Source organism: Glossina fuscipes, unplaced genomic scaffold, assembly GCF_014805625.2.
Source record: "Glossina fuscipes isolate IAEA_lab_2018 unplaced genomic scaffold, Yale_Gfus_2 150, whole genome shotgun sequence".
Lineage (NCBI taxonomy): Eukaryota > Metazoa > Arthropoda > Insecta > Diptera > Glossinidae > Glossina > Glossina fuscipes.
Genome location: NW_023998493.1, coordinates 1,433,237 through 1,446,048, shown reverse-complemented (window position 1 = coordinate 1,446,048; position 12,812 = coordinate 1,433,237). Strand labels below are relative to the sequence as shown.

Sequence of the window (12,812 nt, the reverse complement as noted above, 5' to 3'; positions counted from 1 at the left end):
TACAAGTGAACACAGCTGACAACAGGCAACAATGGCTTATTCAACAAAAACCGAAATTTATCAAAAAATTAAAAAACCTCTTTTGGAACGTCAACGACGTGCTCGTATAAACAAGTGTCTAGATGCCATCAAACGACTAGTGGTTGAGTTGCAAGGAGACGAAAATATCTTACGTATGGATAAAGCAGAAATGCTGGAATCAACAATTACCTTTTTAAGATCACGTAAAATTAAACAGACGAAGTGTTCGTCACATGTTGCTCCTGCTGTTAATACTTTTCGCAATGGCTACATAAATGCTGTTAATGAAGTATCACGTTTATTGGCCTCTACGCCCGGCGTCAGTGTCGATATGGGCAAATCAGTAATGACTCATTTGGGTCGATCCTATAATCGCTTACAACAACAATACCATCATCAACAGAAAGAGACGCTCACAATTCAATGTCCACATAGTCCTGCCTCTTCCGGTTACCACAGCGACAATACTCAAAGTCCACTTGCAACGCCTACGCCTGCATTTAAACTCTGGAGACCGTGGTAAAAACTATTAATGGAAACGATACGTGGACTTTAAAAAGATAAGCAAATAGTGTACCTTAACTGTGATAAAATTTATTGTGATAATTATACGTATAGCACAATTCTCAAAATATTAGCTCTTCCACTACTATTAACCAGAATAAAAAATATGCAAAACAAAAACTGATGCGTTTTTAGTACACAACAATTTTTCAACTTAAAGTGAAATAGCTTTTTAGTTTTAATGCTATCTATTAAATTATAATGCTTAATATTGTTTTCGAAATATCGAGTTTGAAGAAAAATAATCGAAATCAATGCTTACCGCGATTTGCAAATGTTATTTTGCAAGTATAAATATTGCCGAAATATTCACACAGACACCAGCGATCCTAACCAGCGGTGTTCTTTAGGAAGTGTTCAGATGACTTTCAATTTATATATTTGTCGTTTAGAAATCTTACATATCAAAAAAAAAAAAAAATCTTACATAAAATACTAAAACATAAGCCTTGCATTTTTGAACATGTTAAAGGAATTGTTAAGATTTAATAGATAGAGTTCTCCAAACAAACAATTTTTTTAAAAGAAATATGTAATATCTCATAACTGTCTTAACTCTATACTAAATTTCATACAGTCTGCTAAGGGTGGTAACCAAAAATTAATCACTAAATAAATCTGTTACCAATATAATACCACGAAAAATAAATATTTTATTTTGGTGAAATAAACTGACCTAGTCTACTAAGAAGGTTTATATGTCCACTGAAAAATTGCAAAAAATATTTTGTTTAAATATAGATAAATAACCAATATCATATTGACTTTTGCAACTGTCAACTCAACAGTAAACGTGAAATATATTTACACAGTGTCTTCATAAGGTTCAGTTTTTAGTCTACTTTTAGCGATGATTTTTAACAAAAAGCTATTTTAGCTATGTTTTTTAATGATCAAATCTGGAATTTCTCAAAACTAAACCCTCAAAAACAATTACAAAAATAGCAAAATAAGGACAGTTCGATTCTAATCATTTATAAGTTTGCTTCATACATTTTCAGCAATCGTTTATGTTTCTTTTCCTAAAACATAATCTATAAGTGAAATCTTAATATAACTAATTTACATCTAAAACACTAATGCCACTGTAATGTAGAGTTCATATTTGTTTTATGCGAAATATAAGTTTGAATATGAAACATTATGCAATTCCTTCTTTTAAATTAACGCATACCCATGGCGATTACTAAGAAAATTACTACTAGCTTTCTTCTTCTTTAATATGTGTTATATTACATTATACTGCGTCTTCATAGGCTTTTTATTTCATTTTTCTTTTGCTGATACCATCTTAAAGTTAACTGTTATTTGCAAAAACCTCGCCAACATTTACATTTTTTTTAATGCGTAAAATAACCACTGAAAATTGGAAAATCAACTTTACTTTTGTACGGATTGTAAAAGACTGAAGTTAATATCTTCGCTTGGGCTGCATGTTCTACGGTTTTTGTATAAATAACGTATGCATGAATGCATATGCCTTTTATTTTCATGTTTTCATTTTTACTAAAGACAAGAATTAATTTTATTTGATAAGAATCCATATCCTATGCTATGTTGTTAGATCGTTTAAAGCTTTTGCTTTATTGTTATCGTGCCGTAAAAGTGCCTCAACAACTTTCGTTTCTTCAAACCCATTACCTGCCAACTCACTAAAAAGAAGTAAATGTTGAATGACCTAGAAAAATCAATATGACTTAATCATTAATCCAGATTTGTTGAGAAATTGCGTACCTTGCTGTCATCAACTCCCACCAAAAGAATAGTTCTAGCTACACGTTCCAATGGAAATCCTATGTTGCTAATTTTTTCCGCCAACTGTTTGTTCGAATCACTTAATTGACTAAAATAAGTACCATTAAAATTTGTTCCATTATCTAATAAAAACGTTAAATTTTTCGGTTTATTATATATATCACGATATTTTATGACATACTTAGAGTTGTGACGCAATTTTGAAGGTTATAAGTACTATTTCCAGAACGTTTTAACTCAATGCCGCTGAGATTCCTTTCAAGAGCTGGAACACTTCTCGATCTACGATCAACATCGGTTTTCAAAAATGATTTAGGATCATTTTCCCTTAAAGAACGTTTGTCTGTACTTGAACAAGTAGAATTTACATTTTTAGTTGTAGAGCTATCATCGAGAAATGAGGAATGCGTTTGATTTGGTTTTTGATTATAATAAGGCTGCTTAGTTGGAATGTTGCTGTTACAAGGATTAATTGAATTAATTTCTTGTTCATGTAAGCTTGGTTGATTATTTGTCGCAATTTGCGTATTGTGCAGGACCTGCGCGAGTATATCCAGATCATTAATTGTTTTCAGTTCAATGTTATCGAAAGGGGATGACGTGTCTGCTTCGAAATCCTTATAATTAATTGTATTACCTAGCTTCGTATCATGCACTGTTTCAAATTGATTTGCATTCAAACACCTTAATACTGTGGGTTGTAATATATTATGGAAGCTATTTAAAGTGTCGCTTGCATTAACTAAATTCCCATTTCCAATGCACGCTGGTGAAACATTGCTAACATCATCCTCGCTTCCCGAAGATGATAAATCTTCTGTACTCGGATATGATACAGCGCCAAGTACTTGCTTTGCACGCTCTTCAGCTTTGCGTTGATTACGTTTTTCCATTCGCTCCTGCCTTAAATCCTTTTCATGTTGACGCAGTCTTTTCCATTCTTGTACTTTATTCAGCGCCCTTCGTTCCGTTTGAAAGTCGTAGGCAAAAAAGGAAGAATCGTTGAAAATGTTTGAAGGTAAAAGCAATTTATTGCTAATTGTTGGAGACAATTGGTATAAGCAAGGAGGTGGTTTATATTTTTCCACAATTTTTACAGGAACACCTTCCATTTGGTTGATCAGACCACTATTTCTAGGCAAACTTACACCTGATTTTAGCAATAAACAAAAATTTTTTTTTGTTCCTTTTCTTTGTAATGAAAAGCTAAATTAATTTGCAAAGAGTTGCCAAATTCACATTTAACGCTAAGTTTAGAATCTTTTGCACATTCTATAAAATAAAATTCACAGAAGTTAATATATATAAAAGAAATTAAATGCAGACATGACAGCGGGGATCTATCATTGAAAATTTAATTTTAAAAATTCCAAAGTATCGCTGTGAATTGGAAATAAATTTTTAAAAAAATGAAGTATGCAAGAATATAATGACACAGTCTATACGATTGTGTTTTTTGTGGCAGTGTTGCTGGAAAATAACGGCTAGTAAATCTATATTGTTAAAGTAATTACTGATTTTTTCAAATCTGGACATTTAAAAAAAAATAGCTTTACTTCTATGAGAAGCAGCGAAGTAAAGGACTTGTCTACTTTATAACTGGCTGCTTAAAAAGCGGTAACCCTTATTAAAGGAATTTGTGTAAATCAGTTGTAAATAAATAAATTAACAATACAGAGGGTTTATATATAGTTCGTTCTAAATAATTTAATTAATTTCTATGTAATAAACGGTATCTTCGGTAAAAAATGTCAGATGTTAGACAAAGCGGTGACGATATTAATAATGAAAATAAACGAACGCCTTTGAAAGCAGGCGTGGAGAAAGCATTGCAAATTAATCAACAAATGCAAAATGAATTATTTGAATTACGAAATAAACTCCAAACGATGTTAAATAATATACGAGAAACCTTTAATGTAAACGAAGAGCTATTAAAGAATAAAATGAAACGCAATCGTAACGGTATAGGAATCCGGGGAGCTTACTTAAGAGGTGGCACATTCTATCTGAAGGGCAATATGTTCTTTAAAGATTTAAATTGTAGAAATTGTCCCAATAATAAAGACTACGAACGTAGACAAAAGGAAGATAATGAATTATTTCCAATGGATTTGGAATTATGTGGCCGTCATGTTTGGTCACTAAAAGATAAACAAGAAATTGTACTTGCTGTTAAGGAGCACGTTGTAGAATATTTGCGAGATACGGATAATGTGGAAATTAAAAAGTACTGCTCATTGCAAGCAGCAAAAAACGAAAAATTAGTGAAGTTACTTTCGTACACCGGCGAAGACTTTCACATAGACTGGCAGCAGATATCGACATATAATTTGAGGCGACGTCATTCTCCAAACAGCTGTGAAGCTATATGGAATGTGTACCTTCATCCCAAATTTAAAAGGACTTACTGGTCCCCGGAAGAAAATAAAAAACTCTTAGAAGTATCGAAAAAATATAATTTTCAAAATTGGCCCGCTATTGCAGCTGAGTTGGGTAAACGTTCCGATTTTCAGGTGTATTAAAAAGCTTTCTCATTGTGGAAATTTATAAATAACATTTTTTTATATGTATAGTGCTTTGTTCAGTATCAAAATAGCGTTTGCTATATGCTGCCCGAACGTTGGAGTAAATGGTCTAAAGAGGACGACAAACGTCTTATTGAAGTTGTTAGTAGATACTCCTTTAACGGCGTTGTTAATTGGAATAATGTCATGGCTCATTTTCCGCATAAGCCGAAGACTACAATACAAGCTCGTTATTCTTACACATTAAATCCACTCATTAGTCACGGTAATTATCATAAGTCTACATTATTTAATACTTGTCACCTAAGTTACATCCGTTTGTGTGTCCTTCTCAAAGCTAATTAATGGCTTTGATATATGATATGAATCGAATCAAAAGTTCACATAAAAACACTTCTATAAAAGCCGAAAAACTGGGAAAAATATAATTAATATGTATTCTCGGGGCGTTCAAAAGTTCCGAATGAAAACCAAAGTAATCAAGATAGAAACATGTTTAAAGTAAACAAAAAACCAAAATTTACTATTTTTAGCGGAAATTAGTCCGAATAACGCTGCATATATCTGATGTGGGTCTGAAAATTGTTTTGACTGGCATCAGTTCACGTAATTAAGAACTTATTTTTGTACACAGCATTCATTCCCAGTGGAAAATAAGTTTCTTAGTGTTAGTAATTAAATGAATTCTCTATCTTTTTCAACAGCTCCTTTCACACCCGAAGAAGATTTATTACTGTTGGCAGCCGTTAAAGAATATGGAGCGAAATTTTCTTGCTTTCCTAAGACGTTATTTCCGAATCGAACAGTTGTTCAACTGCGTTCGCGTTATCAGAATACAATACTGCATCGCCATAAGCACAGCTCATGGTCTGTAGATGACGATCAGAAACTAATGAATTTTATAGCTGAAAATGGTACTTCATCGTGGGTGAAGTGTGCGGAGTTTTTAGGCAATCACACCCGCACTAGTTGTCGAACTCGGTTTTTAACTATACAAACTTTTTTGAAAAAGAATCCTCAAGCGGTGTTGGAAGATATACCAAGAAAGAAGCAGTATACGCCGGCACATAACATCAACGCAGAAAATTGGACTGAGAAATTAGCTGAATTAAATAGAGATCCAAACGCTATACACGATCGTAATAAACGGCGCATTCGCGCAAGAAGGCTCAAAGAGCCAGACCAACCAGAAAAACAAACGGTAAAATCGCTCAATAAAGGCAGACGAAAAATAAGCAATCAGAGAAATCGTAGCACATCAGGAAATGAAAAAAATCTGATAAATCGTGACACATCCATTATAAGTTTCGAAGAAAATTCACGTAAACAAAGTAGAAAAAATCCAGTTTATAAAGAGCGATTGCGAGCGGTTGGCTTAAAGATGTATAACTTTTTTAAATATTCCTACAACTTCAGACTGGGTGAGGATGTATGCCGAACGTTGCCACATGATGTCCATTCAATGTATACGCTTTCATCTGTTCTGGCCTTCAATCTAAATAGCAATTGTACATTTGGTTCTAACGTGCCTAACAGTTTAGTAAGGCAATATCGCCCTTATTTGGAGCAAGGCATACCAAATGACATGCAAATCATTACTAGCCCGCTGCCATGCAACTGGTCTTCTGCTGTGGCGTTTAGAACTTTATGTGTGCTAACGTCACAAGCTGATGAAAACGTAGTTTTACCTACGACGGATTTAGTTAATAATAACCCTAGTATCATGATATTTCGCCAGAGACTACGTACCCTTCTATATACAACTGCTCTGCTAAGTCGTCTTCACCCATCTCTTGTAGGTATTAGTACTACCGAAAACCGTCATGAAGTTAAAAACGAAAATCTTGGGATACCTACGAAGAATTCCAAATTAATTATTGAAAGACCGTGTCATAAAAGAAAAAAAATTGATAGTGGGCCTCAAAGCAAAAGATTTTGCAGTGAAGCGACAGCTTGTGATATTAAAACCGAAATTGAAACATAGAATTTAATCTGCGAAAGTATTTAATAAAGTGAGATTTCCTCGAAATAACTAAAAAAAGGTTTCGTTGACATGAGGGTTTATGGGGACCCTACAATCTTGATTCGAAAACTATGCAATTTTTCCCTTTATAAAGAAAGCTGTGAAATTTGTTCGTTTTGTTAAAATGTTTGCACCATCTCGAACTTTCAAAGACCCTTATAAAGTATATACATTTGGGTAGTATCAAATTATAAATCGATCTGCGGTTTGTGCAACGGCAATGTATTAAAAACCAACTATAAATAATTTGACATAGAAATTAACTGCATCAATTATTCGTTTATTTTTCGAATCTCTCATGATACTCATGATAACTGAGCCTTTACTAATTTATGACAGATTTACTTATTTTATTAATTTATTTATTTACACATGAAAATCAACTAAAGTAAATTAACAGCCAAATGTTACACTAATTATTATTAAAAACTGGTATAAACCGTATAAGGAGAAGTAAAGAAACACAGTAAGAATAATTCATGCATAAATAAATAAAGAAAAAAAAAAGGACGTGCACAATTAGTACAGAGGCATACCCAAAACCAGTGCAGAACCAATTTGTGCAAGTGAGTCCCTAAGCCATTTCAAATGTGCAAAAGCTTGGCAACCGATAACATCAAACAACACCAATTAATATTGGAATCATAATAAGATGTCAAGATTGCAAGTTAGTTTAAATACGACATGGGCAAAACGCTCATATTAAGCATAGTTATTTTGATAGACTTCAAAGCGTCCGATAATGAGATTAAGTGATAGACATCGTGTAGGTTTCCGCAAACAACTTTGAACGTAAGAAACAGCTGGTAATTATATTAACATTGACTAAGCTTAATGAAAATAAAATGCCTAGAGAAACGATTAGAGACATTAAAGTTGATCTCGCAAAGTAATGTGGCCGAGTCGATAATACAATTGATTAACTTAATTAAGAAGGAAACACCAAGAATAAATTGACGGTAAGGATAACAGGAGCAACCTAATTTTCATAAGGAGGCAGAGCGATAAGCAAGTCCTAACCCAAACTCCTAACGGCAAACGGCAAGAATTGCTTCTGAACTGATTCAATTGTAGCTATGTAACACCTGTAAGAAAAAGAGCACATAACAGTCCCAATACTCTAGCTAGCACATGCGTAGTCTTTTTGTTTTGTAAGGGTCCTTAAGCTATTCGGACCAGCTCTTGATGAAACCTAGTGCGAATTAAAACGTAATCTTTGGGCGAATAAAACAGCTAAATCGATGAGCGAATCTACGTTTTCCAACTAGTGTGAATCAATGAAGTATTGGATGACTTCGTCCTTGAGAGAGAAAACTTCTTAAATTTTTTTGGATTTAATTTTATAAAATTTAACGATTACCATGTAACTTTATTATTTAAATCAAATTAAGTTAAATTATTTAAGTCAATTTGAAGCTGACGCGATTGCGATTCCAAGGAGAAGGAAGAAAACAGTTTAACATCGTCAGTGTAAAGTTTGGCTGGATTTAATCGCCGGGGAGAGATCATTATTGTGTAAATTAAATAGCAGGGGTCCTAAGGGGCAGTCTTGAGTGGCGCCAGACGTCGCGGGAAGTTCATCCGAAGTGAAGAAGGTAAACGGAACTCTGAATGATCTATTACGCAGATAAAAGCTTATACATTTCACTAAGTACAAAGGGAAGCCAGAGCCCGGGAGTTTGAAGATCAGTAAGTTATAGTTAAGTAAGTCAAACGCTTTACTAAAATCAGCATATACAACATCCGTGCGAGAGCCTCTAAAAAACGCTATAAACACCTGTTTGATATGAATTGAGTATACATGATGGAATGCCATCAAGCCCAGGCTCAGGGCTCTACTTCAGAGATCTCGAACCAAATAAAACATCGTTTTCTGGAATGAACATGTTAGGAATGGAAACGGAGTTAATTATAAGATATGGATTAACAGTTAAGTTAACAATTAAATCGAAATCAGTTGAAAAATTTGGTCGGAAGTATTTAGCAAAAAGATTTGAGGTTTCGAAATCACCATTAAAAGACACATGCGAAGCATATATATGTAGATTTTTCTTTTGGAGTTAACAAACTTAAAAAAATATTTAGGATTAAAACGTAGTAAAGATTTTATCGACTGAAGATGTCTGTAATAAAGTTGGTGATTGAGCTAACTTTCATAAATTTTTTGAAAAGTTTGTTTTTCCTATTTTTGTAATATTTAATACTCTTGTTAGACCATAGCGGGCATATGCTTCGAGGGTGAGATTGCTTAATCGGAACGGATGCAGAAATAATACAAATGTTTACTACATTATAGAACAATAATAGTGAGGCTTCAATATTACCACCAGAAAAATCGAGCATAATGTGTGAAAAATAAGATATTGGTTTTCATAATATTTATTTTCTTAAGATCATAATATTTATTTGAGAAAGTTGGTTTTGACACATTATAATGTTTCAACGGACCATCACGCCTGTAATTAAAAGAAATAAAAATTGCCGGATGATACGAATACTAAGGTAAACTAAAAAGTGGACAGCGATTTACCACGATCTCCGGCAAATTGACAAAGCAAAGATCAAGCGAGTCTGCCATTACAGTTAGGAGTACAGTTGTATTGAAGTAAATTACGATCAAATACTTCATTGATAATACAGGTACATTACCACTATAACGCCAAGTGAACTGTGGCACATTGAAGTCTCCCATCACTATGACTATAGCAGCAGGTTCCCGATTTATTTGTAATGTGTATGTTACCAGCGGAATTAACCATAAAGAAATCGGTAACATTCTTTGTCGGCAAGACTGAAACACTCGAATGAATAGACCTATGCGATTTAGGCGAAGATAGAGGTGAACACTCTGAGTTGGTCTTTTTTCAAACTTCCACATAATGTCACGCGATTTTTACTTAATTCTGAAAACCCATTTCTTGTCTCCGTGAAAAGCTCATAAAAGTCAATATCCCGCTTTCTACAATCGGCAGATGACCAAAGTAATCCTTTCGAAGGATCTAGTACTATATCTGCAGCACGGCCACTGATAACTCAACACTTCGCATGACGAAAACGCTCGCAAAGCTAAGAAGTAATGAATGCAGAAGAATCGGGGCCTGTTTTGGTTCGATTTGATGCAGACAAACACCCCATGTCAGAAAGAAAAAGTTCGTCACGTATTCAAAAACGCTTTTAAATTAAACGCAGATGGTTGGAAGCAAGAACTTGCAAACAACAAGAAACACACTTTTTGACGCGGGTACCAGGTGCTGATCGCAAACAAAAATCGATATCACTAAAAAGAGGTTCAATATATTTCAATAAATTTGTACACTATTATAATTAATTAGGCTTTAAACCCTTATAAAGCAAAAAGGCAAAATGCAAAACGAAATTACAAAATTTCTGCATACAAAGTAAAAAACATTACCACAGTGCTCGCGCAGAGTTGTCAAATAATGGGTAATAATAATGAAGCCTTTGACAAAAAGATCAATATTTCTAAAATATGGGGGGTGACAGTCCACGTTTACCTTGTTCAATATAAGGGCTACCATGAAAACTCTGTTCTTAATTTAGAAACAATACATAATTTTTGATAGATATAATAAACATTTATTCCCAATTATAATATTTTCGCATGTCTTTTTGAGATGAGTGGTGAACGTAAAAGATTCGATGCGTTTCAGAATCGCTACATCCTAGACCATTAGTGGCAAAATTATATTACGTTCGTGCAACGGTCGATTATTCCAATCGATTAAGAAAATCAATCTAAGTCTATTTTTGTGTCGAACACAAATTTTGTAATTTTTGAAATATATTGAAGAATTTTTGTGAGCAGGCGCCGAAGGATGGGGACTATTGAAACGAGCCTGCCTGAAATTGTTTTTACCACCAGTCCCCATATAACTGCTTTGAAAGAGAGACTCAAATCGGCGCAGAATAGCAATTATGTTATAACTTTGTTAAAAATAATTCCAAAAAGAAACGTTCCATTTTTTTGAACTCACTAGAAATATTGAAATTACCACTTTCGAGTAAATCCCCTGGCGACACGCGTGTGTACGAAGACAGGTAACATAGTTTCTTCTCAAAGTACAAAATTTTACAAATTTATCAAAAATAGTCACGAAAATAAGTTTCCGGGGGTTTTGCAACTTGTTTAAAGGTATTTTTATACATTTTACATTTTATGATTTTGCGATGGTCGTGTACACCGAACATAATCAATTTCAAAGATTTATTACATTTATTATTCGCGAAAGAAAAATGTAATTTTTGGCATCATAAGGCAGTTACTTTCTTATATTTTTATATTTGCTTGCTGAATTTTGAAATTTGAGCTTCCAAACCCAAATACAAATTGATACTTCTATATATGCTCTTGTGCTGGTTAATGAAGTTATGGTAAGACCTTTATGGGAAAAGTTAAAATAGAGAGACAGCTAAGGTCTTTGATAGATAACTTTACATTTATTCTCACACCCTTCTCATCGTATTGTTAAAATTTTGCAATTAATCTCTTCGATTATTGATATTTTTAATTTAATTTTTAATTGTTATGTATTTGTTTTATGAAGTAAATAAAATTTAACATGGTTCTAAAATTTACATAATTGACCACAAAAACCAATTTATTTTACTGTTTATCCAGTTCTATTGGGAGTTATTGAAATCGGTGTTCAATTGTTTCCGGATTTTCCGATGTTTTATCTAATGTTGCTGTTAACTTGCATTTACGGTTGTCTGCAAACGGCATTTTCTAAATTGTGTCTTAAGTCTTACAATCCACTTGATCAAAATGACTGTCCAACTTGCGTTGACATTTCCATAATACAATCGTAACTTTATAAGTTCATTAAACTAGGTATCAACATATCGACTTTGTCTGCGGTATGAGGAACAGATCACGACCAGGGTTCTGTCTTCGCAAAGGTGCATTTTCTATTTGATGTAGATTTTTTAAAGAATTTTCTTTATATATAATTGATCCGAAGGAGTTCCTTTTTTTGCTTCAAATCATGAGTTCCTCAACTGGTGTACTGCAATGAAATATTAAAGAAGTATAAACTGAAGAATTACATTCAAATTTGCGCTCTATAAAGCCAATTTGGTCAGTTGATCGGTTGTTGCCATAGATTCTTCGTCGGTAGGAATAGGTTCGCTTCCTTCTTGAAACGCATTTGAACGTTGACAGAATGACACTATGTGGATAATGAAGTAAACACCGAAAGTGAGGAAGTGCTTCACAAACCGTAACAGTCTTTTGAATCATATCACGATATAAGGCACCGGCACTAACGAAGTCATAGGAATAACTAAAATATTGTTTTTATTTATAGTTGCAATGCATTGTTGCATCCAAATAAGTTGTATATAAGTATGAAATATACCCAGGCCATATATCTCCGTTTACGGTTTTAAAATGGAATGCGCAATTCGTCGATGCACTTCTGTCCCAAGTTTAGGATCGAATGGGTATATCTTTTTCGACGATGCGTCTGGCAGGCACATCGTGATAAAATTCGTTAAAAAAATTGAAACGGTTAGCATATTCTTAAGTGTTAATTGTTGAATTAAAATAAAACAAAAAAATTCAATGAAATGCAATAACCACAATATAATGCGAAATAATCAAAAAAATGCAATTCGAAGTCTTAATGAACCTTAAAGGCTCAACATGAAGGTTTAGTTATAGTTCATGGTTGTAGTTTTTTTTTTTTTTTCGTTCTAATCGTTTTTGTATTTCCTTATTTCGCCACTTTGCTAGGAAATATCTGGAGCGCATCTGAAGTTCAGCTGTTTGGCAAAAACAATTTACGTGATATTCAAATAACAGGCGACAAATAATTGAATAAATTATTTTACCAACAAACATGGAACTTATATTTTTTGTGGCTTAAATTTCGAAGTTATATGTTTAAATCTGATTCTAA

The 12,812-nt window shown here is 33.4% G+C and overlaps 3 protein-coding genes across 3 annotated transcripts; 2 read left to right on the top strand and 1 right to left on the bottom strand.

Annotated features, from left to right (window-relative positions):
* On the top strand, positions 1 to 681 carry LOC119641525 (enhancer of split m8 protein-like). Its single transcript, XM_038040262.1, has one exon. The coding sequence runs from the start codon at positions 32 to 34 to the stop codon at positions 542 to 544; it is 513 nt and encodes a 170-aa protein (XP_037896190.1). The 5' UTR covers positions 1 to 31; the 3' UTR covers positions 545 to 681.
* Positions 682 to 1,935: 1,254 nt separating this feature from the next.
* Positions 1,936 to 3,553, bottom strand: LOC119641493. Its single transcript, XM_038040207.1, has 3 exons — positions 2,522 to 3,553; positions 2,320 to 2,462; positions 1,936 to 2,263 (listed from the first exon to the last, which is right to left on the bottom strand). Exons 1-3 carry the CDS (start codon positions 3,450 to 3,452, stop codon positions 2,138 to 2,140), a joined length of 1,200 nt encoding a protein of 399 aa, XP_037896135.1. The 5' UTR covers positions 3,453 to 3,553; the 3' UTR covers positions 1,936 to 2,137.
* A 492-nt stretch (positions 3,554 to 4,045) lies between these two features.
* Positions 4,046 to 8,241, top strand: LOC119641519 (snRNA-activating protein complex subunit 4). Its single transcript, XM_038040249.1, has 3 exons — positions 4,046 to 4,856; positions 4,917 to 5,133; positions 5,573 to 8,241. Exons 1-3 carry the CDS (start codon positions 4,089 to 4,091, stop codon positions 6,850 to 6,852), a joined length of 2,265 nt encoding a protein of 754 aa, XP_037896177.1. The 5' UTR covers positions 4,046 to 4,088; the 3' UTR covers positions 6,853 to 8,241.
* The last annotated feature ends 4,571 nt before the right edge of the window (positions 8,242 to 12,812 follow it).